Source organism: Cetorhinus maximus, chromosome 27 (assembly GCF_964194155.1).
Source record: "Cetorhinus maximus chromosome 27, sCetMax3.hap1.1, whole genome shotgun sequence".
Classification (NCBI taxonomy): Eukaryota; Metazoa; Chordata; class Chondrichthyes; order Lamniformes; family Cetorhinidae; genus Cetorhinus; species Cetorhinus maximus.
In genome coordinates, this window is record NC_135905.1 from 15,308,986 (window position 1) to 15,336,709 (window position 27,724).

General features: G+C 39.6%; 1 protein-coding gene across 3 annotated transcripts in view; it reads right to left on the reverse strand.

The window, feature by feature from the left end:
- kat6b (K(lysine) acetyltransferase 6B) overlaps positions 1-26,944 on the reverse strand; it is a 170,474-nt gene extending 143,530 nt beyond the window's left edge. Inside the window, exons 1-2 of one of the 3 annotated variants that reach the window (XM_078530782.1) lie at positions 26,771-26,944; positions 25,036-25,972 (exon numbers count right to left, since the gene is read on the reverse strand). In XM_078530782.1, the coding sequence (XP_078386908.1) occupies positions 25,036-25,659 (624 nt within the window). In that variant the 5' untranslated portion in view covers positions 25,660-25,972; positions 26,771-26,944. Of the gene's footprint in view, positions 1-25,035; positions 25,973-26,770 lie in introns of those variants that run through there. The other 2 variants (XM_078530784.1, XM_078530785.1) reach the window with 2 other exon arrangements.
- Between the last annotated feature and the right edge of the window lie 780 nt (positions 26,945-27,724).

Below are 27,724 nucleotides of genomic sequence, written 5' to 3' on the forward strand. Positions count from 1 at the left end.
CAAATAGTTATAGTATAATATTTTGCACTTTACATAAATGTGATTTTTTGATGAAAGCTCGTAAACTAGTTTCTCTCTCCACAGGTGCTGCCTGACCCGAATGTTTCCAGCATTTTCTGCTTTTATTTCTCACCTTACACCAGGAGATGACCCATTTAAATCTGCACTACAAAGTGATCAGCTAAATCATGCTTCAGATACAATAGAGCAAAAGGGTTTAAAAGTTAAATCGATAGATCATGGCTCTGAGGTTTGTCTTCTCTAACATTTTAGATTGGCATGGTCCAGCCTGATTAATCATTTTAAGTTATTTAATAGAGATGTATGATTCACATCATTCATTTATTCTTTCACGGGGCGTGGGCATCACTGTTGTCACTAGCATTTGCTGTTCATCCCAAATTGCCCTTGAACCGAGTAGATTGCTAGGCCATTTCAGAGGGCTGTTAAGAGTCAGCCACATCGCTGTAGATCTGGAGTAACATGTGGGCCAGACCAGGTAAGGATGGCAGATTTCCTCCTCTACAGGACATTAGTAGACCAGATGGGTTTTTACGACAATCGATGATAGTTTCATGGGCACCATTACAGAGACTAGCTTTATATTCCAGATATTTTTATTAATTGAATTTAAGTTATTTGAATCCATGTCCCCAGGGTATTCGCCTGGGCCTCTGGATTACTAGTCCAGTGATGTTACCACTATGTCATCGGCTCCATGTTCTGGTATTTAAGATGCAAAATATTACCCCCACTGGACTACTGTAGACAGGGTAAATCTACTTTCTTGATTTATTTACAAATACATAAAATGGTAGGCAAATTATCATACAGTAACCAGTAAAACTCCATACAAACCAAGATGACTTATCAAGATATTTTACAATTTCCTTTGGGAGAAAGATGATTTTTCTAGTAATTCTTACCTACACTTCCCTGTGTGTGTGGAAACATAAGAACACAAGAAATAGGAGCGGGGTAGGCCATTTGACCCTTCAAGTCTGCTGATGGCTGATGTACTACCTCGACTCCACCTTCCCACACTATGCCCATACCCCTTAAATCCATTTATACCCAAAAATCTAGTTACCTATCTTGAATATACCCAACATTCAAGTGTCCATAGCTCACCAGGGTACAGAGTTCCAAATTTAACAACTCGAGTGAATAAATTTCTCATCTCAGTCCTAAATGGCAGACCCCTCATTCTGAGTCTGTGACCGCCCCCCCCACATTCTAGATTCCTCAACTAAGGGAAACATTTCTCATTTGCCCTGTCAAGCCCCTTAAGAATTTTATATATTTCAATTATATCACCTCTCAGTCTTCTAAACTTTAGGGAACATGGGCCTAGTGTATTCAATCTCTCCTCATAGGACAATCCCCTCATCCCAGGAACCAGTCTAGTGAATCTTTGTTGCACTCCCTCTCGAGCAAGTATGTCCTTCTTTTGTTAAGGAGAGAAAAACTGTACACAGTACTTCAGGCGTTGCCTCACCAATGCCCTTTATAATTGTAGTAAGACTTCTTTACTAGTATACTCAAATCCCTTTGCAACAAAAGCTAACAAACCAAAGAACGACTGCTTGATCTTATATACACACAAGATGAATTGTTTTGCTGTGGAAACAGTTGCTTTGAAGGGAAAACAGCATTCACAAAAATGAACTTTAGTCAACCTATTCAAATCACTGATATAAATCAGTGTGTCAGCTGTGGCTCGATTGGTAGCACGATCATCTCTGAATCACAAGGTTCTGAGTTCAAGTCCCACACCAGAGCTTGAGCAGAAGAAAAAAAATCTGAACTGAAACTCTAGTGAAGTACTGCAGGAGTGCTGCATCGTTTGAGTCTTTCAACTGAGATATTAAACTCAGATATAGGGGAGGTGGTGGCATAATGGTATTGTCACTGGACTAGTTTTCCATGTAATGCTCTGGGGAACCAGGTTCAGAATCCCACCATAGTAGAAAATTGAATTCAATAAAAAATCTGGAATTAAAAGTCTGACGATGACCAGAAAGCCACTGCAGATTGTCATAAAAACACATTTGGTTCACTAGTGTCCCTTTAGGGAAGGAAATCTTCTGGCCTACATTTGACTTCAGAATCCTAATTGGCTCTTAAATGCCCTCTGAATAAGGGCAATTAATGCTGGCCTAGCCAGTGATGCCCACATCCCATAAACGAATAAAAAAACTGACTTAAAAACACAGGTAGGTGTAAAAGATCCCAAATCACTATTTCAATGAAAAGCATTGGTGAATATTTATCCCTTAAAACAAGACCACAAAAACAAACTATTGGGTCATTGTTGCATGGCTGTTCATTACAACATCGATTAGACTTCAAAAGTGCTTCATTGGCTGTAAAGAGCTTTGAGAGATCCAGTGGCTGTGAAAAGTGCTAAATAAATGCCAAGTCTTTCTTCAATGAAAGTTGTCCTGAAAAGGGTTCAATGGAAACAAACAACAGACTGGATTTTGGAGCACCTAGACATAGATACGAAATAGCAAAAATATAATTAGGGTACATAGTCACATTGAATACATTGACAAGAGCTAGCTGCAACACAGCTAGTAGATTGGCCCTCACAGATCAACCTGATCAGAAAATAAAGGAAATTTCATACAGACATCTCAGGGGAGCAGCCACTTCTATAAAAAGTTAAATTTAAAACCCTACATGAAACTGAAGGCAAAATAAACCCTATCTTTAATCACAATAGCTAATTTGAAATGGAACCAAAATTTCCCAATTTACAGTAACAGATATTATTTTTCCTTTGGGTTTTGACTCATTATATGAAACAGAAATATTTTTCTCAATGACAGAGTTAGAACATTTAATTCTACTGGAAAGCTTGTTATTCTTCAGCATTTTGCTGTTTTATGAACAAGATTACATCCTACATTACAGAGCTCTTGTACAGCTGACTGAAGGTGCAGACAATATTTTGCTCTCTCCTTAAGATAACGAATTTGTTGAATTACAGTTTTTTTGACAAAGGTCAAGTACTACGGTTCTGATTCCAGGTACATCATTGTCAGGTCAACTTGCAAAAGTCAAAGAGATATTCTGAGTCATTTTTAATAATTAAACAGGACCATTTGCATCAGTTAATACAGAAGGATAAAAAAAAGTGTTCTGGATCATTGCTGAACAGGCAATTAATATGTAGAACACAAGCTAGATGGAAAGGTTATTTTATTATCTATCAGTACTTGTATGGAGTCTGCAGTGGAATGAATATGATACAGCCAAACCAAGTCTTATCACTTGTACTTCAAAACCAGTATTTGTAATAAGAAACACGAATACAATTCCCACAGATGATTCAGCTTTCCTTTGATCTGTTCACTTTTAATCATGCGCGCTTCAAAAACTGACGTAAGTGATATGTTTATCATTTAAATACCTGCTTGTGCTTGGGTAATGACTTAAAATCTGAAAAGGGTGTCAACGCTAATAACAGTTTTGTTACTAATGATAGAGCACATGGATATTTTCTTTGGGTTATTACAATTACATCACATCAAACAACAGGGATTTGTGCCGGCACCTCTCATTTTCCATTTATTTAAAGTGATTTGGACACAGGAACAAGAAAAATGTCAAAGTTTGCTAATGATACAAATTAAGGACATGACATGCTGAGAGGAGAAATGCAGGCAATTCCAGGGTATCGAAAGGCTAGCAGAGATGTCGGTCAATGCTGTGGAACATGCAGTAATACACTTTGGGAGAAAGAACAACAAAATCAATTATACCTTGAACACTTAAGACTCTTAGAATGGAAAACAGAAAGAACTAAGAGTGCAGATATATAAATTTTTTAAAAGTGGCAACACAGGTAGAAAAAATCCATAAAGAAAGGAATCCTGAGTTTTACACATAGGAACAATGAATATAAAAGCAAGGAAGTGATGCTGCAGTTATTCAAGTCATTGATTAGGCCACAGTTGGAGTATTATGTGCAACTGTGGACAACCTATTATGGGAATGTTGGAGCCAATGGAAATGGTACGGTGAAGATTCATAAGAATGTTAGCAGGAATGAGAGTTTGAGTGATGAAGAAAGGTTCCAAAAGAAATCGAGAACAAAAACAAAACACTGGAGACACTCAACAGGTCAGGAAGCATCCATTGTGAAAACACAAATCAGTTAACGTTTAAGGTACAAATTTTACCTCACTAAATTCTGCAGGAAACTTTATACCTGAAATGCCATTTGACTCATGTTTTCTCACCAGGTTCTGCCTATCTGTTGAGTGTCTTGATCACGTTCTGTTTTTATTTTAGATTTCCAGCATCAGCAGCATTTAGGTTTTACTCACAAAACAGAGAAGGCTGGGCTGGAGGAATACAATGGGTTTAACATTATGAAAATTCTTTGCAGTTAGCTTATGCAATTAACAGGTTAATTCTTTGGAAGACCAACTTGTTAATGCACATTAATCATAGAAATTAAATGAAATTAATTGACAGCTGTAATTTACTTAAAAGTGAGTTGTAACCCAACTTAGATCTTATGCAATCTTATTCTTAGAATGGAAAATGCAAATCAAGCACAGTCAAATAACTAAAACATTTGAAAAACTTATGTACTTTTTTCTTGAGCCAGTTGACTACATCCAGATAAAACACAAATAATCTAATTAGCAAATTAAAAAAAATTCTAAAAATTAAATTTTTACATGTACCAATGATGACCACAGTGCTCAACCCAGGAATTAAATTCAGTCAGGTGCCCAGGCCTTGAGTTTACATTCCATCCTGACCTGCCAACACTCTATTCATAGCATACCTGAACCTGCCACAATCCATTTCCAACTATCAAACAAACCCTTCTCTTTGACTGCATAAATGGTACAAAATTCTGAAAAAATGAGAAATCCTTTCTGGATTCCATACTTTATCTTGTCTTATCATGCTACAGGTTGCCAAATACAGTGAAAAACACACGTGATCTGCTCCTCTCTCATTTCCATGTAGAGTGTGTCTATTGCAGCTGCAGGAAATTCTCAACATTCAGGTGACATTTAAGCTGAAGACCTCAGTCAGAGATGTTGGCCTTTGTAGGCATTGCTTTCAGGAACTGATTAACAATTTTATGGGGTAATATTAGTAATTTTCTGTGATCATATTATGCTCACCTTAGAATGTTGTATCTTCATAGGATCATAGAATGATACAGCACAGGAGGCAATTTGGTTCATCAACCCAACGCCAGCTCTTTGGTAGAGCTACTCAAATTAGCTTCACGCCCCTATTTTTTTCCCTATAGCCTTGTAAATGTTTCCTATTCAAATATTTATCCAATTCCCTTCTGAAAGTTACACTTAAATTTGCTTTCAACATCTTTTCAGGGCCCTGCATTCCAGATCACAACATTCATTTTTCCTCATGTTGCCTCTGGTTCTTTTGCCAATCACCTTAAATCTGTAACTGGTCTGACTGAATAAAAGGAGTAGCTGAAACCAGTGAGAATAAATTATTTCAGCAATTTGATTCACTTTATTTTTGTGGTTAGTTTGAAATTGGGGAATTAAAAAAAAGAGATTAATTTGTATTGTTACAATTATGAGATTTAAGATTATACATTTTGGGACTGTAGCTTTAAATTTAGGGCAAATGAAGGGGGGTCATGTGACCTGTTCTGAAGTCTACCTGACAGTAAGCCTGGGTGGTTTGATTGTTAGAGATCAAAGGAAGGCTTAGGTTGTTTTACTGAGAAGGTGGTGCAAGGTATTCACACTTGGAGACAATGGTGGCAATCTCTGGGTTTGCAATGAGTAGACTGAGTCTCCCAAAGTCCCAGAGAGATGCTGAAGGTACCACGTTGTGAACAGTGGTGCTATAAACTGTCTATATACTTCTAAAAGGAAAAGTTAGGGTCAAGAATAGCTAATTAGCATTTCTACCTCACATTGCCATGGGGACGCCATTTTGAGATCAGGTTACAGGCTTCCCTACAAATAAATGAATATCTCAGACAGCCAACAGTTGTCTGATCAGCAGACAGAAGAGGCTGCTTTACAAGCTACCACAGCCGGATGTGGGCGGGAGACTGTGTCTAGTTGAAGGTGTTCGCAGGATGCATATCTACAGAGTCTGGGAGATTTGTCCCGGTATGGATGGGGGAAGAAGAATCATAAAAATAGGCTATACTGTGGTGAATTTAAGAAACTCTCAAAAAGCTGAGGAAAACACCTAAGATGCTGACTCAAAGTTACTACTCGACGAAACGGGGATATGGGGACCCATTGGAAGACAGGAGCAACTGTGGTCTGTCTGCTAAAAGGACTATAATTCCATGGAGAATGTTATGGGTGATAAATATAAAAAGGGAATGTTCCTTTGTGTAGTTTAAAGTACAAGTTGCCTGCAAAAGAAAAAATAGTGTTTAGTCAATAGTTTTTCTTCCAGTCGTTTATGTTAAAATTTTAAAAGTTTTAAAATGTGAAATCTTGTCATCTTATTTGTTCAAATAATAACTGGAAATTCAAATCTCTTTATGAGTCTCTATGGAGATTGTAACAGTGTTCTTTTTTCCAAGAAAGTAGAATTATTGTTTATTGGTTTGCATTTAGTCAATGGGATATTTTTATATCAGTGTGATTAACTTAACTGATAGCAGTTAATTGAGTCCCATCATAATTTTTTACCTCATATAGGCAGATTACATTTTGGAGGTGTGATGCTTTAGATAAGTACTACATGTCCATTTAATATTCAATGATACCATTTTAAAGCATTTACAATACATCAGAAACATAGACAAAGAAATAGAATATTTTAGTATCTTAATTTCCACTTGATCATATCATTCAAGTGTAGCAAACCAAGCATAATGCAAAGTCAATAAATTTGTTTCAGTTACTGACATGGTGGTCTACTGGGAGTTTATCACTAAAGGAAATTAATCATTATCAGCACTTTTGCTCTATGAACATCTCCACTATCTTAAAATCAGACCGTCATCTAATCTATCACCTAATTCAAACCTCCATATCCAGACAGTGTGTTCTAACTTAGCTGGATGAACTGAAGAAACCAAGCCTGTTACTGCAAGGAAATTTATGAACAGATTCCTTAATGATGTTCAAACACAAACAATTTGAATCTTATCTCCAGATTATTTACTGCATGTCCAAGCTGATAGTTTAACCAATCAAAGCACACAGTTGTTGATAGTCCAGATGAGATTCAAATTGTTGTGTGCTTCAGTATGAAGAAATGTATTCATAAGAGTTGTTCTTGTTACAACCTTTGGAGCTGAACCACGCCAGCCAGGAAATTCTCAAGTTCGACAGGAGTCTTTGTTGACTTAAATAAAAATACCTGGAAAAACTCAGCAGGTCTAACAGCATCTGTGGAGAGGGACGCAGTTGAGGTTTAGAGTCTTCATCGAACCCTTCATCAGTTCTAGGTTTCCAGCATCCGCAGTATTTTGCTTTTGTCTTTAGTGACTTAGTTGGTTATGCCAAAAACAAACATTCAAGTATTGTAATACATCATTTTACAAAAAAAACTGCACAGAATACAAGTCAAAGTTTCATACTGTTTCTCCCATCTGAGGGACTTGGTAGTGTTATTGCCTCAATCATTCTCCTACCTGTAGAGAATTATAAACAGAGCTAATTTTCTAAACCAGGATGTGCGCTCTGCTACAGGAATTCAGGCATGCAGGACATCAGCAACCAGTAGTTATATCTGTTAGATAAATATTCTAGCTCTAGTGGTCTTTAGTTGCCCCTCTGATATGCCTCATATGATGTCCGAGAGATGCTAGGCTCAGTGAATGATCAGTTTACTACTTTCATCTTAAGACAGCAACATATTCCAGAATTGAAACAAGTCTGTGGAAAATACAGGTTCTGAGCTTTTTTTAAAAATTTGAAATATTCAGCGAAAAATTCAAATGCTGAAATGCAGTTGTGTTTTTATATTCGTCTGAAGCAATTAAATATTTTTCTTTGCTAAAGGAGCGATATAAATGGAAACTGTATATATTTGTATATTTTTACATAAGCATACAATTGTGAAATATTTGGAACATTCACACAATCCTTCCAACCTATTGAAAGGTAAACATGCCAGCATTTTGATCGTGACTACAAACGAATGCAAATGTAGGGTGAAAATGGGTAAATGCATTTAAAGTTACTGCTGTAGATGAAATAACTGTTGTTGTAATTTTAGAGTTTCTATTCTAAGAGTTAAATGGTCTGAAATCTTCCGGCACAAGTGGCTTGGTAGTTTCAACCGAGTCAGCAAAAACTTTCCACAATAAAATTAACTTAATGTTTCATCTTGTTAAGGTAGTTTTTTAAAATTATAATGAATATGTTTCTTTTTCCAATTTGCAAAGGGTAAAGGTGCCTCAGGTAACATTATCCATTCATGATACAAACAGAAATAACGCACTTGAAGACATCCTAGAGGCATTTTTTAGAAAATGGCTGCTTCAGAATATAGAGAATATAGCAGCATGGACGATTAATGTTTAGCTTGGGGGGGGGGGGGGGATGGCGGCGGCGGCAGCGATGGTGGGGAAGGAAAGAGGAAGACAAGGAACACAAGTGTCTTCAAAATGGTGCAAGTCAAACCACCTAGTTATACCACCTGCTCACGCTGTTCTCGAGGAGGGAATCAGCACTCTACTATGCATATGAAAATGTTCATGAAATTTTTCATGTCTAAAAAGAATAAACAGGAAAATTAGCTGTTTTCTAAGAGTGACCAGCATAAATGCATTTAAGAGCAAAACAAGATAAGTACATTGGGGAGAAAGGAATATAAGAATAAGTTGATTGGGTGAGATGAAGTAAAGCAAGAGGAGCATCCTGTAAAGGACACACTACATAAACCTGTTGGGCTGAATGGTCGGTTTCTGTGCTATAAATTCAATGCAAGAGCACCCATGAATTCCCTGATTGAAACTTAGAGCCATGGTCTCTATAAGGGTCTTTCTTGTCTGGATAATACATCTGGAGGGATTGTATTGAGAGAACCCAAAGGAGGTTTTTCAAATATCTCATTTCTGTCCAGAAGAGGTATGTATGGCAGATGGTTAACTGAATGAGGAGTCACCAATTTGACTCCAGACCTGAGCAACCTGGTAGCCATTTCAGCATCTGGTGTCAGCATTTGCGAATCATAACATGACCTAGCACAAGGAACTACAGGCCTATCACTATCCCAAGAGGCACAGATTGACATGCAGCAACCAGTCAGCGTACTTACATTTCAAAGAAGTACTAGAATAGGTTTTACAAGATTTGAAACCAGAGACTGTCATGAAGGGAAGCCCAGGGCTAAGAAACACTGAATCCATGCATCAGCTCACAAATAGAAAAAAGAAAATGGCTATAGTCTAATGGATTAGAATCCAATGAGTTTACTTATGAACAGTGTTATCGCATGACCAGGTAAAACAAATGATATCCATGGTAAGCGAGGCAGGACAGGAGAGAGAGTTTATTTGATCCCAGAATTGTGCTTGTGGTGCACCACAAGGCACTATCACGATTTTTGTCTCCTTGTAGAAGCAATTGCACAAGTTCTCTGATCTGCCCAAGCATCTGAACTTCAGTTTCAACATGCCATTGTCATATCCTGATTCTGTTTGTGGTTTTCTCAAAGGATCATTTGTTAGAGTTCAAGAGGAGGGAGATCTTTGTCATCAGTTCCTAATGGGCATGGCCATAACTTGGCAACCTCACTCAGGGCCAATAGGTTAGCTGTGGTGGAAAATTAAAAAAAAAATCCTAGTATAACAGCATTCTGATGTTGGAGCAGAGAAGAGAGAGTATTATTTTGTTCATGCTATGTCTTAAATGGGAGTGCTTGATGCAGACACATGCCTGAAATAGGAGTTCCATTCTCCAGCACTAACATCCCTTATCTTGAGCACAATTTTTTTTGAATACATAATAAATTTTACACAGTGCAGAAACAATAATACTTGTGATTTGATAAGCAATTTCACAAAATAGTAAACAGGTACGTTAGAATTGTGTTGACATTAGGATACATATGGAATAAACAAGACAAGGGTGCCATGTAACAAAAGCAGCAACATATAACTGAAAGCAGGAGAGTTTCACATGAATATATTTCAGCAAGAGTACAACACCAATTGCAGATGTAAAACTCAAGTTCTGATAAATAAGTAATAGTATTTTTATCATACTGTTTTGAAGTTGAAATGCTTGCTTCCAAAGATGTAATGAGAAGTCTTATTTTAGCCAGGAAGAGACAATTATTTTTTGAACTATACTGTGGCAGAACAACCAGTCCAAATATTTCATTTTTAACACAATATTGACATTTTATCACAATAAATTTGCAAGATTGCATCAGGATCAAAACTTTAGTACATTAGGAGATATCTAATTTTCTTAATATGACACATAAGACTTGAGTTGGCAGGATGCCTCTAGTTGCTAATTGTAGTGTAAAAACAAAGTCAGAATCATTTCCCTCTGTGCACAGATGTCGGTGTTTTGACAGAATTTTATGTGAATCAGCGATCTTTGTTAGAGATACAGATATTTAAATACTTAATTCCAGTAAGAAAATTTTTCAAAATTTTTTGGGTAGCTTTAGCAGACCAAATAACTCCCGCCCCCTCCCCTCCCAGCCCCCAGCCCCCGCTCCGCTCAAGAAGTGAAAATAAGAAACTGACAGGAAAGGCAAATGGTATGGTCCTGTGGTATATATTTAAAACTAATTTTTATGCTAAGAGCTGTGGATGTGAGGTTGCGCAGAAGCCTAAAAGATGCCCCACAGTCCTTGCTCAGGTGATAATGACCATGCATGTCCAGTCACTGGAAAAAGACTTAAAGGGTCCACAGACTGAACAAAATGGCCATGGACAAATCATTTTTGAAGGGACTTTGCTTATAACAGACGGCTTGGTAACAAATTATATTTATAAAACACCTTTAGCATAATAAAACATCCGAGGGTGCTTCACAAGAGCAGTATAAAACAAAGTATGACAGACAGCCACAGAGATATTAATTCATACGACCAAAAGCTTGGTCAAAGATGTAGGTTTTAAGGAGTGTCAAAAAAGAGGAAAGCAAAGTAGAGAGGTGGAGAGGTGTAGGGAGGGTATCCAGAGTTTAGGGCCGAGACAACTGAAGGCATGACCACCAATGGCGGTGTGAATAAAATTGGGGTTGCAAGAGAGGCCAGAATTAGAGGAACGCTGATATCTCGGAGGGACTCGAACTGGAGGATATTTCACAGAGAGGAAGAGGTGAGCCAGTGGACAGATTGGAGAGCAAGGATGTGAATTTTAAAATCAGGACATTGTTTGGCAGTGCAGTTCGGCAGGCACAGGAGTGATAGGGGAATGGCACTTGCTACATGTTAAGACATGGACAGCAACGTTTTGGATAACCTCAGGTTTACGGAGAGTAGAACATAGGAGATCAACCAGGAGTGCATTGGAATAGTCAAGTCTGGAGGTAACAAAGACACAAATGCAGGTTTCAGCAGCAGATGTGCTGAGCCAGGGTGAGGTTGGGTGATGTCACTGAGGTGGGAATAGGCAGTCTTAATGATGGCATGAATATGAAGTTGGAAGCTTGTCTCGGGATCATATGTGACATAATGGTTGCAAACAGGCTGGCTTAATCTGACTGGTACTAGGGAGAAGGATGGAGTCAGTAGCTAATTAACAGCGGAACATATTGCCTTATGTCAAAGAGTGAAACCACTACATGCCCATTTATGATATGCTTTGAACTAAACAGTCATTACCTTTGGACAAACAGCATATTAGTTAAATAAGGTAATTTGCAACAAAATGATTTTTTATGAAGCATGTTTAACCAAGCATGGTATACCCACTTCAACCACACGGACAAATTTTTTTCTTTATTCTTTCATGCGATGTCAGTGTTGCTGGCAAAGTCAGCATTTGATGCCCATCCCTATTTGCCCTTCAACTCAGTGCCTTGCTAGGTCATTTCAGAGGGCGGTTAAGAGTCAACCACATTGCTGTGGGTCTGGAGTCACATGTAGGCCAGACCAGGTAAGGATGGCAGATTTCCTTCCCTGAAGGACATTAGTGAACAATCAATGTATGACAATCAATGATAGCTTCATGGTAGCCATTACTAGGGCTAGCTTTCAACTTCAGACTTATTAATTGAATTTAAATTCCACCAGCTGCCAAGGTGAGATTTGAACCTATGTTCTAAGATCATTAGCCTTGGCCACTGGATTACTAGTCCTGTGACATTACTACTGCAGTACTATCTCCCCTCTAATATACTGGCAAAGGAATCTAGAGTAAGGAAACAAAGTACAGGACAGCTGTAAGTCAAAATGAAAAACGCCATTTCTGCCTCTTCAAATGATCTTAAAAAGGACTTTATAGTTAGAACCTCAAGTCTGTCTTCAGCATGCGAACTTCCTGTAACAAACAACAAGAACGCACCCCTTTACAACCTGAATAGAAATGATTACTTTCCAAGTCAAATATTTTGGTTTAGGTCAAACAATTGATAGCATTTTAAAAACAAAATAAATTAGTTACATGCCATTTGCAAATCCCAAAGTTATTCAGTCTAATGTAAATTACTTGAGATCTGCGCATGGATTCAAAACATTTTTTTTTAAGTCATTCAGCAAATCACAAAAGAGCATCATGCAGATTTTTTGTAAGAGATTTCCTTCCATTTGTCACACCAATCCATTCAGCATTTATGGCAATGTGCAAATACAAGGTAAAATTAGTGGAATTTAATCTAAGGATTACCAGAGAAAAAAAATTATTGAATGGTATTCTGGTGCAAACTACTCATGGCTGCCCCAAATGGTTCGTTTAACCCTCTCGGATGATTAAAAAAAAGCTAACTGGCATCTAAGAGGATTATATAATTTTAATATCTCATTTGCAACTATTTTTTGACAGAGAAATAAACAAAAATTGTATTAGTACAATCTGAAATTGGAAGTCTGTGTCTTGGTTTTAGAGAAGTAAATTTAACTTGAAGACTCATTTATAGAGAAGTAATAATGAATGCTCAATTATAATAGTTTTAACCGGTCAACTTAAAAAGAAACAAACCATATAGTCTATTTACCGCAAACACTAGTTATTACTAAGTAAATTATAACAATCTTCCAACTGCTAAAACAAGCTGCTGGCTTTAATTCAACTTTAAATGCTGAATATTCCACCCACTACTAGGGCAACAATACACTTAAAATGCACAATAAAACAGCACAATGAAGTAATGAACAACATGTACAAAACCACCAAAACATGTAACCATCTACAAGACATTAGAACTTGCTCCCTGTAAAACAATTGGCACCATTGGAACAATGCCTGAAATTTATCACTTAGCAACAGTCAATGCTTGTTTCCAGAAAATTGGTCTCCATTCATCTAGCAAATCTAAATTCAGGCATTTGTACTTTGTTTCCTAGTTTATATCCACACAGAGGTATTTAACATGAAGTTGGACTATATTTTAAATTGTGTACGCAAGAGGCCAGGGCAATAACATCTCCATTGCAGTCGCCAATACCAATTTGTGATCAATTAACAGCACTGCTCAAACTGATGAAAATTTCCAAATCAGCCAAACAGAAATTATTATTTTCCAGAAAGGAATAGCCCTCCTTTACTTTATCCTTCCAAAAGGAGGAACCCAAATCTCAACTTATCAATGCTCTGATGGACCATCTAGTTTCTGTAGATTTTTTCAAAACAAAAAAAAATCTACATATTTAATCACAATGGCTTTAAACAATCTCAAAAAATTAAGTGGCCCAGAGGATGCTGAAGTATAAACACAATGAAACAAATCTAATATCGTCAACTTGGTTCAGTGTTACCATTTTCACCTTGGAGTCTGAAGGCTGTGGGTTCAAAGGCCAATCAAAGCTTTGAGCACATAATCTCAATTTATATTCCAGTGTAGAAGAGAGAGAGTGCTGCACTGTCAGAGGTGCTCTATTGCAGATTAAAGTAGTAAACCGGGCTCAAGTAATGTAAGATGAATGTAAATATTTAATTGGCCTATGGGACTATTCAAAGAAGAACAGTGGAGTTCTGGTTTCATGCCCAACATTTACACGTCAACTAACACCACTGCCCATTTATCTCACTGCTGCTTGTGGCATCTTGCTGTGTGCAAATTGGCTGATGCATTTTCCTACATTGTGGTAATGACTACACTTCAAAAGATTTAATTGGTTGTGAAGTGCTTTGGGACGTCCTGAAATCGCGAAAGGCTCTTTATAAATGTAAGTTTGTTCTTTCTTGCTACTCAGGAACTTAATTATAATCAGAGCTCAACTCAAATGCCTAACCAAGAGCTCTCAGTCGACACTGAGAATCAGTAGACAGTAGGATTACTGGTTTAGAGTGAAAATGAGTGCATTACCTTCCAGAATATCTACTGAACATTTACACATGGAATCCATTGAAACTGTTTGTAAAACGCGCATATAACAAGCTGCTTACGTGTGCAGATACAATTGTGTGTGCATCAAGTGTTGAATCATGTTTACTGGATGACAAACTCAAAAAGGAATTTCTACTTTCAGTCTTTCATCACAAGGCTGCTTTCCTTCAGCAGGGATTATCCCACTACAACTTCTGCCATTATCACCATCTCTACTTCATTGTGGTAACCTAAAGTTTATTTTAGAAAGAAAAATTTCTCTTCAATTTGCCAAAGAATAGCGGCATCAGTGTTAAACAAAATCCCAAAGAATTACTTCCCAGCTTTGGACAGTTGAAAAACCCAAGTAGTTCAGTCACTTGTAAGTAAAACTGTTTCACTGCTCCAACTTCAGCCCTTTTAAGCTTTCTTGCATGGACTTGTTTTGTACCATTGTGCTGCTTTTTCACATTGCCCTGACTAGCTTCTGGAAATTCCACAAGCAATTACACTAAGTTTGTGCAGTATTGTCACTCAATTAAAATCAGTTAAATTTATCCAATGCAGAAAAATAATTTAAAAGTAACCGAAAGGCTTTGAATTGAACTTCCAGTCAGAAGGCACTGTCCTGTTAAACTGAGGACAGTACAGAAACATACCAGATGCATCAGGAACCCAAAGTAGATCAAGGCAATACAACTTTGAAAAGCTATTATGAAGCAGAGCAAAGAGGCAGAATTACATTGCTGTTTAGTAAAATTTGATTCTGCTTATACAGTTTGACACAACATGTGACTTAATCTTTGCCAAGACATTTTATTTTGCTACTTGACTATTGTGGTATCATTCTTCTTGGATTATCAGGAAAGTTAGTAACAACTTTGAGAAAGTAGTTGGTGGAAGAATTTAACTTCGATACCGGATAGCTCAGTTGGGTACATAGCTTGGGTATGGCTCAGAATAATGCCAACAGCACTGGTTCAATTTCAATGCCAGCTGAGGTAGTCTTGGGACCTGCCTCCTTGCTATGCCCCTGAGGGTGGAAAGCAATGGCAAACCACCATTGACAAAAATTGCCAAGAAAAAAATGGCTCAAGGTGAAGTATCAGTGGACAATGAACCAAGGACCTGCCTTCAGACACACACAGCACACATGATATGACATGACTTAAAAATAGCATTGCCGCCAGGATTTGAATGAAGTGTGTTTTGAATGATAGAACATTAAGAAACATACTGTTTACAAATCTATCACTGGTGATGGTTGGTACCCACATACTAAGCAAATGGATATGTAATTAAGGAGAAAAGTAGCAGAGTTCAGACAATTAAAGGGGTATAGCGAGTGAGAGAAGATTGATTTGTGGTAGAAAAATTAGCCATGATCTTACTGAATTACAGAGCAGGCTCAGAGGGTCAAATTGCCTTATCTTGTTCCTATTTCTTATGTTATGTACAAAACGTACATTTAGAAGTGTGACTCTCACTTTAGTGAAAACAGGACCTATACCTGTTATTCTCCTACTGCTCCTTCAGGTACCATATCCTAAAAGGGTGTTGGCAGCCATGGACTTCCATTGGATTGGTCCATAATTATGCTTGGCAAAATAGTGCAGTGGTTTGCCTGGACCGATCCTTTGTCCCCTTCACTGTCAGGGCTGACGGCCTGAAGGTGCTGGGGATATGGTTCGGAGGGACCGGGGCATGCGTTAGAAACTGGAAGGAGCGAGTGGCTATGGTGAAAAGGAAACTGGGCATGTGGGAGCGACGCTCCCTCTCCATTGCGGGTAAGAACCTGGTCATCAGGTGTGAGGTACTCTCGCTGTTGCTGTACGTGGCGCAGGTCTGGCCCATTCCACACTCCTGCGCGATGGCGATCACTCGAGCCATCTTCCGCTTTATCTGGAGGTCGAAAATGGATCGTGTCTGCAGGGACGCGATGTACAAGCCTCTGGATAAAGGGGGAAAAAACGTGCCCAACATCGCCCTCATACTGATGGCCACCTTTGTGTGTGGCTGCATCAAGCGGTGCGTAGACCCTCAGTACGCAAACACCAAGTGTCACTACGTGCTGAGGTTCTACCTGTCCCCGGTGTTGCGAAGGATGGGTCTGGCCACGCTGCCGCGGAACGCTCCAAGTAGTTGGACCGTGCCGTACCACCTGTCCCTGGTGGAAAAATTTATGCAGAAAAACACCTTTGACCACAAGTCCATCAGGCAGTGGTCAGCACGTAACGTCCTAGAGGCCCTGAGGGAAAAGGAGAGGGTGGACCCTGTGGGATGGTTCCCCGAGCAGACTGTCAAAGTCATTTGGCAGAATGCCTCATCGCCAGAACTTTCCAACAAGCACCAAGACGTAGCTTGGCTGGTGGTGAGAAAGGCCCTCCCCGTCAGATCCTTCCTACACGCCAGGAGTCTCACCCCCTCTGCACGTTGCCCTCGAGGTGGCTGTGGTGGGGAAGAGACCGTTGTTCACCTCCTTGTGGATTGTGCCTTTGCAAAGAAAGTCTGGAGAGAGATGCAGTGGTTGCTGTCGAGGTTCATCCCGAGCAGTTCTGTGACACAGGACTCTGTGCTCTACGGGCTGTTCCCAGGGACACACACCGAGACAAACATCGACTGCAGCTGGAGGATCATCAACTCGGTGAAAGACGCGCTTTGGTCTGCCCGAAACTTGTTGGTCTTCCAGCACAAAGAGTTGTCCCCGACCGATTGTTGCGGACTGGCACAATCCAAAGTCCAGGACTACGTGCTGAGGGACGCACTAAAGCTTGGGGCAGCTGCCGCAAAGGCGCAATGGGGAAGGGTCGCTGTCTAAGACCTTTCTACCACAGCGCACCGAGAGACTGGGAACTGTTTAGAGCCCCTCGGGCTGTACAGATCAAAATGAAAGGCTGTAAATGATTGTAATATTGTTTGTACTGATGCACCTGGTGATACATTTTGTAAAAGTTTAACCTGGATTGTACCCTTGTAATGTTGTTTTTGAAATGGTTTTGAATGTGATTGAAGATATTTTATGAATAAAGTATGGCTGACCAGGAAACTCTCCCTCTCTTACTGCCTGCCATTAGGCATGTTGGAAGGATTTACAGGCTCATAATCAACCTGTTTGGCAGCGTTATGACCTTCCATGGACATGAAGCCCTGGAGTGGGACTTGAACCACAGCTTCTGGTCCAAAGGTAGGGATGCTACCATACCACGCTACCTGTTATTCTACTAATCGCCTAATTAAGAAAACTTACCAGGTACTTGGTAGAAACTGAAAAATTCAATCCCCAGAAAGTTTCACATTTTATTATATTTTGCTTTAAAAAAAATGGAGGCAGATTCAATTGTGGCTTTCAAATGGGAATTGAATAAGCACCTGAAAGGAAAAATTTGCAGGGCTGCATGGAAAGGGCAGGGGAGCAGGACAAGCTAGACTGCTCTTGCAGAGCTGGCATGGGTTCAATGGGCCAAATGGCCTCTGTCTGTGCTGTAACTATTCTATGATTCTATGAAATGTCTTGGAGAAATTATTAATTTTCTGGAGTGGAAACAAGATTGTATGTGTCGCTTATGGTCAGTAATGGTACTACAGTTGTAGTCGATCATAAGAAAGAGGAGCAGGAGCCCATCAAACCTGCTCCACCATTCAAGAAGATCATGGCTGCTTTGATTGTGGCCTTAACTCCACTTTCCTGTCTGTCCCCTATAACCCTCAACTCCCTGGTCAATCAAAAATCTGTCTAACTCAGCCTTGAATATATTCAACGACAGTCTTCACTGCTCTCAGGGGTAGCGAATTCCAAAGACTAATGACCCTCCGAAAGAAGCAATTCCTCCACATCTGTGTCTTAGATGGGAGACCCCCTTATTTTTAGACTGTGCCCCCTAGTTCTATGTTCCCCCATGAGGGGAAGCTTCCTCTCAGCATCTACCCTGTCAAGCCTCTCAGAATCTTAAATGTCTCACTCTTCTAAACTCCAATGAGTATAGGCCCAATCTTTCTTCTTAAGACAATGCCTTCATCCCAAGGGTCAGCTTAGTGAGCCTTCTTGGAACTGCTTCCAATGCAAGTATATCCCTCCTAAGTAAAGAGATCAAAACTGTGCACAGTATTCCAGGTGCAGTATCACCAATGCCCGACACACTTTTAGCAAGACTTCCCTACTTTTATATTCCAACCCCCTTGCAATAAAGGTCAATATTCCATTGCCTTCCTAAATAATTGCTGTACCTGTATACTAGCTTATTGCAATTCGTGTACAAAGACACCCTTATCTCCCTACACTGCAGAATTCTGCAAGTTTCTGTCCATTTAAATAATATTCTGCTTTTCTATTTTTCCGGTCAAAATGGACAACCTCAATTTTTCTATTATACCGTACCTGACAAATTGTTGCCCATTCACTTAACCTATCTAGATCCCTTTGCAGACTCTTTGTATCCTCCTCACAACTTGTTTCCCTTCCTATCTTTGCATCAGCAGCAAATTTGGCTACAATACAGTCAGTCCTTACAATTTATATTAATGACGTGAATGTAAGTATTGAGGCCCTGCCCTGATCCCTGCGGCACTCCAGGAGTTACAGTTTGCCAACCTGAAAATGACCCATTTATCCCAACTCTGTTTCTTGTTAGTTAGCCAATCCTCTATCCATGCTAATATATCCCATCCCCCAACACCATGAGCTCTTCTTGCACAGTAACCTTCTACGTGGTGCCTTATCAAAGGCCTTCTGGAAATCCAAATACACATCTGCTGGTTCCCCTTTATCCACCCTACTTGTTACATCCTTAAAGAACTCTAATAAATTTGCCAAATACTATTTCCCTTCCACAAAACCACAATGATTCTGCCTGATTGTGTGACTCTGCCTGATTGTATTATGATTTTCTAAATGTTGTGCTACTACCTCCTTAATAATGGATTCTGGCATTTTCCCAATGACAGTTGTTGTTAGAATTCAACACAATATCTGTAATACAGTGACAGTCTCAGTGCCTAAAAATTGTAAATCACCAGTAAGTTAAGGTCTAATATTCATCTTCTATAGCCTTTTCAGACCATCAATAAACTCTGATTAGACTTTGAAATATATGATTCCCACAACTGCTCACTGGAATTTTACTGCAGGTTCCACAACCAATCAAAAAGGATGCACAATTTTGAACTACTGGTTTAAAAATATGGCAGGTTATTAGGTATATGCAAACAAAATATTATAATCAAAAAATATCTGAAACAATTGATCTAATTTTTAAACTTAATCAGGTTTGAATTCTGGAACATATTTATAAAATGGCATTAGAACTCCAAACCTTGTATAAGTGTCCCAAAGAATGTATAAAAGTGTGTTTTCCTGATTTGTTCCAAAAATGAGAGTTCCGCTTCAACTTGGAACAATAGGCAGTAAAGATAGGCTAATAAGTGGCGGTTACACTGAATATTCTATTAGACTACAGTGTTACTTAAAGCAAATTAGGGTACACCTCTAAAACCTGGAGTATTAGAATGCAATAGTTGCACCAATTGAATTGCTAATGGCAGTTTTGAAATGACAATTTGAATTTATATAATGGCTTTAATGTGGGAAAAGCATCGAACCTTGTTCCTCTCTTACCTCTAAAAACTATGCCCCAATTCACTTACAACTGCACTTTCAAAATCCCGACTATCTAGCCTTTGGCTCTCCATTCATCAAACATTTCTGGAGTTACTGATCTGCACAACTGCACCCTCAACCCTACCTTTGATGTCTTTGTCCCCAATAAAGCCATTACTCCCTCTCAGCCTGGAGGGCTAGTATTTCCCCAGGTATGAACCTCATTTCCACTACCTTAAGTCCAAACGACACAGACTTCTGCTTTAGCCATCCACTGCCAGATATGGCTGGATTACAAACATGATCTTGTGCCTATTCTAGCATCATCCTGGAATGCAAAGATAACCCCCCACCTTAAACCCCTTTCTCCTCCAACAAATCTAAAGAGCTCATGAACTTCTTTGTTACAAAGATCAAGTCCATCTGACCAGCTGTCTATGCCATGTCTCCCTACTATCCTATCTGGCCAGATTTCCCCACGTTTTCCCCCTGCCCTAGCCCTGAACTTGCATCATCTTCTAGTTTCCCTCCCATTTCCCATTGCCCTCTCCAAGCTAATTTTCTCCATGGGATCCACCGCCTGTAACCTTGATCCTATTTCCACTAAACTGCTAACCAACAATTTCCCTCCTGGACCCCATTTTAGATTGTATTGTAAACAGTTCTCTCTCTTCATGGGTTGCCCTCTCTCCTTCAATTCATCACCATCATCAGCTCTCTCCTCAAAAAATAAAACAAACCCTTGACCCCACTGTCCTTGCAAACTACCAGCTCATCTCCAACCTCCCTTTCTTTTCCAAAGTCCTCCCAATTCTGTGCTCATCTTTCCCAGGACTTCATGTTTAAATCCATCGGATTACATTTCTGGCCCTATCACAGTACTGAAATAGTTCTTATCAAAGTACAAATGACATCCTATGATACTGTGACAAGGTAAACTTTCTCTCATTCTTCTCTATGTGTCCGCAGCCTTTGACCTGATTGATCACACCATCCTCCTCCTCCAACAACTCTCCACTGTCATCTAGCTGTGTGGGACTGCACTCACCTGGTTCTATTCTTGTCCATCTAATTGTAGCTAGAGAATCACTTGCAATAGCTTCTCTTACTGCTCCTAACTGTCACCTTTGGTGTCCCCTAAGGATCATTTCTTGGCCCCCTCTTTTTTCTCATCTACATGTTGCCCTACAGTGACATCACCCAAAAGCACATAATCAGTTTTCATATATACATTGACCACAGCCAGCTCTACCTCACCACCATTTCTCACAACTCCTCTACTGTTGCTAAATTATCACACTGCTTATCGGAGCAGAAATTTCCTCCAATAAAATATTGGGAAGACTGAAGCCATTATTTTTGGTCCCTGCTCCAAACTCTGTTCCCAAACTACTGACTCCATTCCTCACCCTGACAACAGTTTAAGATTACACCAGTCTGCTCACAATCTTGGTATTACACTTGACTCCAAAATGAGCTTCTGACCACATATTTGTACCACTAAAACCATCTAGTTTCACCCCATAACATTGCCCAACTTCATCCCAGCTCAGCTGCTCTGCAATTGAAACTTTCATTCACGCTTTCGTTAACTCCAGATTTGACTTGGCTATTCTCACACATTCCTGGCTGGTCTCCCGTGTTCTACCCTCTGTAAGCTTGAGGTCATCCAAAACTCTGCTGCCTGTGTCTTAACTTGCACCATGTCACAATGCCCCATCACCCCTGTGCTTCACTGACCTACACTGGCTCACAGTTTAAGAAATGTCTTGATTTTAAAATTCTCATCCCTTGTTTTCAAATCCCTCCATGATCTCGCCCCTCTCTCTACAATCTCCAGCACCACTCTCCAAAAAAATGTACACTTTAATTCTGGCCTCATGCACATCCATGATTTTAAGTGCTCCAGTTGCCTTGTCCCCAAGCTCTGGAAAACCATCCTTACCTCTCTACCTCACTTTCCTCTTTTAAGAGGCTCCTTAAAGTCCAACTCTTTGATCAAGCTTTTGGTTATCTGACCCAATGTCGCCTGGTGGGTCTCACTGTCATACTTGGTTTTATGATGGTCCTGTGAAGTTCCTTGGGACATTTATTACATTACAGGTGCTACATAAATATAAATTGCTTTTGTTGTTGAAAATATCTCAGGGCACTACTCAGAAGCATAAACAGATATGCCCAGGGGGCTGAAGGAATAGCCACCAGTACTGGAACAAGGCAGATGGTTTCATGGGAACACAAAAGCTCTTGAAGGATGAGGAGGTTACAGTGACTGAGAGGAGCAAGAAGTCATGAAAATATATAAGCATGAGAATTTTAAATTTGAAGGATTGAGGGACCAGGAGCCAACGTAGGTCAGTAAGGGCAAGGCTGATGAATGGTGCAGGATGGGATTTGAGCAACAGATGAACTGCTGTTTATAGACTGTGGGTGATAGGAGACCACTAGAATAGTCAAGTCTGGAAAATGGTAATGGTGTGGATGAAGATTTCAGTAGCAAATGGACTGAGACTGGACAGATGCAGGCGATATTATGGAGGAAGAAGATTGCGGAGTTGTGATGTAGCAAATAATTATACATTTACATAGAAATAGGAAGTGAAATCCTTCAGTTTTTGCACAGTTTTATATGACCATACATTGAAGAGGTTACAGTCCAATAATGGACTGCTTTAATTAATTCAAAATCCTTCATCCCAGATTAGAATCTGAATACACAAGAAAATAAGAAATAGGAGGAGTAGACCATACAACACATCAAGCCTGCTCCACCATTCAATACAATCATGGCTGATCTTGGGCTTCAACTCCTCTTTCCTGCCTGTTCTACATATCCCTTAATTCCCTGAGACACCAAAATTATGTCTATCTCAACCTTAAAATATATTCAACAATGCAGCATTCAAAACCATCTGGGATAGATAATTCCAAAGATTTACAGCCCTTTGAGTGAAGAAATTTCTCCTCATCTCAGTCCTAAATGATCAGCATCTTATCCTGAAACTGCCCAAATGTTCTACATTCCCCAGCCAGTAGAAACAACCTCTCAGTATCTACCCTGTCAACCCTCTTCAGAATCTTGAATATTTTAATGAGATCACCTTTCATTCTTCTAAACCTCAGAGATCATAGACCCAATTTAGTCAGCCTCCCATCACGGGAGAACCTTCACCCCAGGGACCAATCTAGTGAACATTCTCTGAACCACCTCTAATGCAAGTATATCCTTCCCTAAATACAGAGATGAAAATTGAACATAGTATTCCGGGTGAGGTCTCAGCAAAGCCCCATTTAATTGCAGCAAGATAGTTTTATTCTTGTAATCCAACCCCTTTGCAATAAAAGCCAACAAGCCGTTTACTTTCCTAATTGCTTTCTGTACCTGCATGCTAACTTTTTGTTTTCCTTGAACAGCACATCCAAGTTTCTCTGAACATCAACATTTACAAGTTTCACACCTTTTAAAAAAAAAAACTCTGCTTTTCTATTCTTATGACCAAAGTGAATAATCTCACACTTTCTCACATTATACTCCATCTGCCACCTTGTTGCCCACTCACTTAGCCTGTCTCTATTGCTTTGTAGCCTCTTTGTGTCCTCTTCACAGCTTGCATTCCCACCTAGCTTTGTATCATCAGCAAACTTAAGATGCATTACTCTGTCTCTCTGTCCAAGTCATTAATGCAGATTGTAAGTGGCTGAGACACCAGCACTGATGCTTGCGGCACTCCTAGTCACAGCCTGCCAACTTAAATGCGCCATTTATCCCCACTCTCTGCTTCCTGTCTGTTAACTAGTCCTCTACAGTATATCATTTGCAATTAGTTACATTAAATAAAACAAATATGAGTGAAAAGTTTTATACCTTATCAAGTTTCCATCTATTTTGTCTCTTCCTGGGAGTCCGATAGTTACCCTTACAAATAACCCATTGTAAATAACTGTAAGTAACTACCCTGGCTGTGGTTTGTAAATATTCCTTCAACTAATGCTACCAAAAGTTCAGATTGGCTAGTCACTGATCTTGTTACTGTTTGTAGCAGGTTACTGGCACATGTTGCAGTTGTTTTTGGTTACATTACAGCTCCTGTACTTGAAAGAAATGCAGTGTGTGAAAATACTTGAAGAGCAGGACAGTTTTCCCAGTCTCGTGGCTAATATTTATCCCTCAACCAACATCACAAACAGAATTTTTGGCAATTTATTTTATTCCTGTTGGTGGGTCCTTGCTGTGTGTAAATTGACTGCCACAATGACAGTGATTCCATTCAAAAGTAAATAATCAGCTGTGAAACACTTTGGAAGACAGGTGTTACAACATACATTATATAAAACGCAAGTCCTTTTTTCCCTTGCCCATTCATAATATAAGCAATCTGTAGCTAGAATAGTCAAAACGATGAAAGATCGTGAAATGTAAGGTCACCTTACTCTTCATTTGGGATATCAACCTTTGACCTTCAGGGGCCAGTCAGACATCATGTTAGAATGGGTGAAAGCAGCAAACAACTATTTATAATTAGTCACATTCCTCTTAAGGTACACAGGGAAGACCACTTCTGTGGGAGCTCAAAGTGATTAATGCATCCTACCACTTAATCAGATCATTTAAACATAATCTATTAAATGCCTCTTTAGATCTCATCAACATCACTAAGATCATTACATCATCATACAAGGCTTGAATTTTGCACTATTGAGTGGCCTGCTGTTTCAAGGATCAACCAATACAGAAAAGTTCCCTACTCCAAGGAGATGAATATAACATGTCAAGCCTCATTCAACCTTTTACTGAGTTTTTTTAGCCTGAAATATAAACACAAGTCCTCATGTTTAAATAACTTTACAATTTGCCTCACTTGTTATGATCATAAATCTCACTCCAAATAGTTCCCTTAAAATGACAGCTCCCTATATCTGTCTGTTAATATCAACAATTCTGCATAAACAATCCAAAACTAAGCAAACGATCAAGTTAGTTGGTTAGGGTTCTCTTTTCCCATATATCAGCAGTAAACTTACCTTTTCTTTTTCATGAGGGAGATGGGTAACTGGTAGGAGAGACGAAGGGGAAGAACTATTGTATTTTGTTGCTCCCCTGCCTCCTGCATTCCCATAATTCACTCTGTAGAGAGGTCCATCCTTTAATATTCTCCCATTATTCACAGCACGCTTGGTAGCTAGTCTAAGCCTCTGTTGAAATGTGGAACTGCTGGTAATTGTAGCTAAATCACTTTGGCTTCTCAAATATTTCTCTATGTTCTTAAGCGAGGAGCCATTTGGTTCTGCCAATCCTTCAACTGCTCTCTTGAGTATCTTATTCCAGTCCACATTACTAATGTCAATACAGTTTCTCGATGTACACCCTTGTGTGGATTTTGAAAGACTGCAAGGCTTAATGGGTGTAAACCGTCCAGGTTTCTCTGGATCCTTGTAGGATGAAAGCCCTTTATTTGTAACTTTAAGAATAGTGCCATCTTTCACACTAAGTTCCAACTGTTCTAGAACAGTCTTCCTGTCTAATCCATGTGAAGAGGATACTGCATGGCAAATTCTCTCCTCTGAGGGCCTTTGCTTTTGCTTTTTCACCTTCTGAATAGCTTCTAGAATCCATTCAGTATATAGCGGGTTTGCAAGCTTTACCATGGTTGACCATTCATATGTTGTTCAATTCCAATGTTAGGCATAGAAATTACTCCTTGTATCTGTGTTCAATCAATCCCATGCCAGGAACTAAAAGGCTTTCCTGAGAAAATAAACAATTCACTGAAGTAAGGACTAGAACATGTCTTAACATCAGCACCTGTAACATGTCTGCTAGTCAAAAATATCCATCAAAACTGCACTGAGCCCAATTAGCCTTACAAGACAGTGGATAAACAGGATAATCTTCTGAAGGTTCAACCAACAGGTTTCCAAAAGACTCCCAATGCACTAGTTGTAAATGTGAGAACAGATCCTGTAAGGCAAAAGGTAAACAATGTTAAATATGCCCTCTGCAAAATTCACTGAAGTCAGAAAAAAAATCCCACAAAACCAGCAACTTATTCTCTATATAACATGCAGCATGTTATGATCAGTTTGTTAGATTGACAATTTCAAATCCCTCTTGTTTACATCAGAATGTCACCATTGTAAATACACGTGCAATGCTGCAAGTTCTCCCAATCTCGCTGTAGATTTCTGGTGTAAATATAAAGGGCATGATGTCACTCCCCTTCTAAAACAAAAATCAATAAAGTAGGAAAACTCGGTTGCATCACGTCTCAGTTGTATATTTTCAGGTGAGCAACTTTCGCGAGCGTTGTTTTCCCAATCTATCCGCATTCAAATTTATCTTACAGTGCTTTTGACTCAGGCAGCGTTTCTTACTTTATTCTTCTAAGGAGTAATAATAATAATAATAAATATGCAGATAAAATAGTGACCAACAAATTCACAATCCACTGGTGACCACAGCTCTGCAATCATTTAAAGTCCTCGACCCGCTGGCAGCAGCATCCTGTCTGTCTGAATCGGTCTCAATACCGCATCATCAGCATTCAGGGTCACACCAGGAATTGCTCGAGAACCACTGCGTTAAAGCCCAATGAGGAGCCCTTTTTTTTAAAAAGACATCTCATCATTAACCATAATCACGGCAGTCGATAGCCTTCCGCATTATTCTCTTCAGGTAGCCCATAATGCGGAGTCTCCCTTGCCTATAAAAAAGGTTTTGCTTCAAAACAAAACAGGTTTGGAAAAACAGATCACGCACCTTGCTTCACACTTGAGCGCAGAATCGGCTGATACCTAGCAGAGCGGACGCCATTTTGTTCCAATGTTTGAACACCGGAGTTTACATGAAAGCGACATGACACTGATTACAGCCGAATGGAGTCCCATTATACCCCGGCGCGCAACCTAACACCAGCCTGGAAGTCCCGCCTCCGCGCTACCCTCATTGGCCGCAGCACCCCCCCTACCATTCCCAAGCAGTACGCACCACGACGCTGCACCATTGGCCTATCGCCCTGTCAATCATTGGCACGTCCCCTTATCCTCCCGCCCCTCCCCTCCCCCCTCCCTCCTTCCTTTCAAGCAGGTTCGGTTGGCCCGCAGTATTTATGTCATTTGCGCACTGGGCAAAGCCGGAGCTAAATTTTAAGTTTAACGCGCTGCCTCCCAAGTTAATTTCGCTCAGTCGCCGATCCATCATGTTAGCTCCAGTCAAATTATTTTTCTCTTTCCAATGCAGGTCACAACCGCTGCAACCTAGTAGCTGTCAATTAAGTTTAGCAAAACAGCGTCCGTAATGAAAACAGTTTTTTGAGGCTTTTTTACTGGTCGATAACTAAATGTCAAGTTCCTTCCTTTTATTCTAAAAGTACCCTTTAAGGCAATATTTCGAAAGCAAGCGTTTTAAACGCCCCCCCCCTCCCTCCCTAATCTATTTTCGAATGAGAATCTGTTAAACTATAGATCGATTTTTGGATGAACCATTTGGATCAGTGTCTAATGCAGTGCTGCCCTCACTGATACCAGCAACCACCCCCTATCGCTTAATGCAAAGGGGAGAGAGAGAGAAAAAAAAACACAACAAAGTGGGCCATTTCACAATTTCTTCCCCCTCCCTTCCCTTGCAAATTAATATTTATCAGAGGAGGCTTGTCGGAGGCTCTGCTCGCGCTGCTTTTGAAAATTCAAATCGGATTCCGAGCTAGCGCGAGCG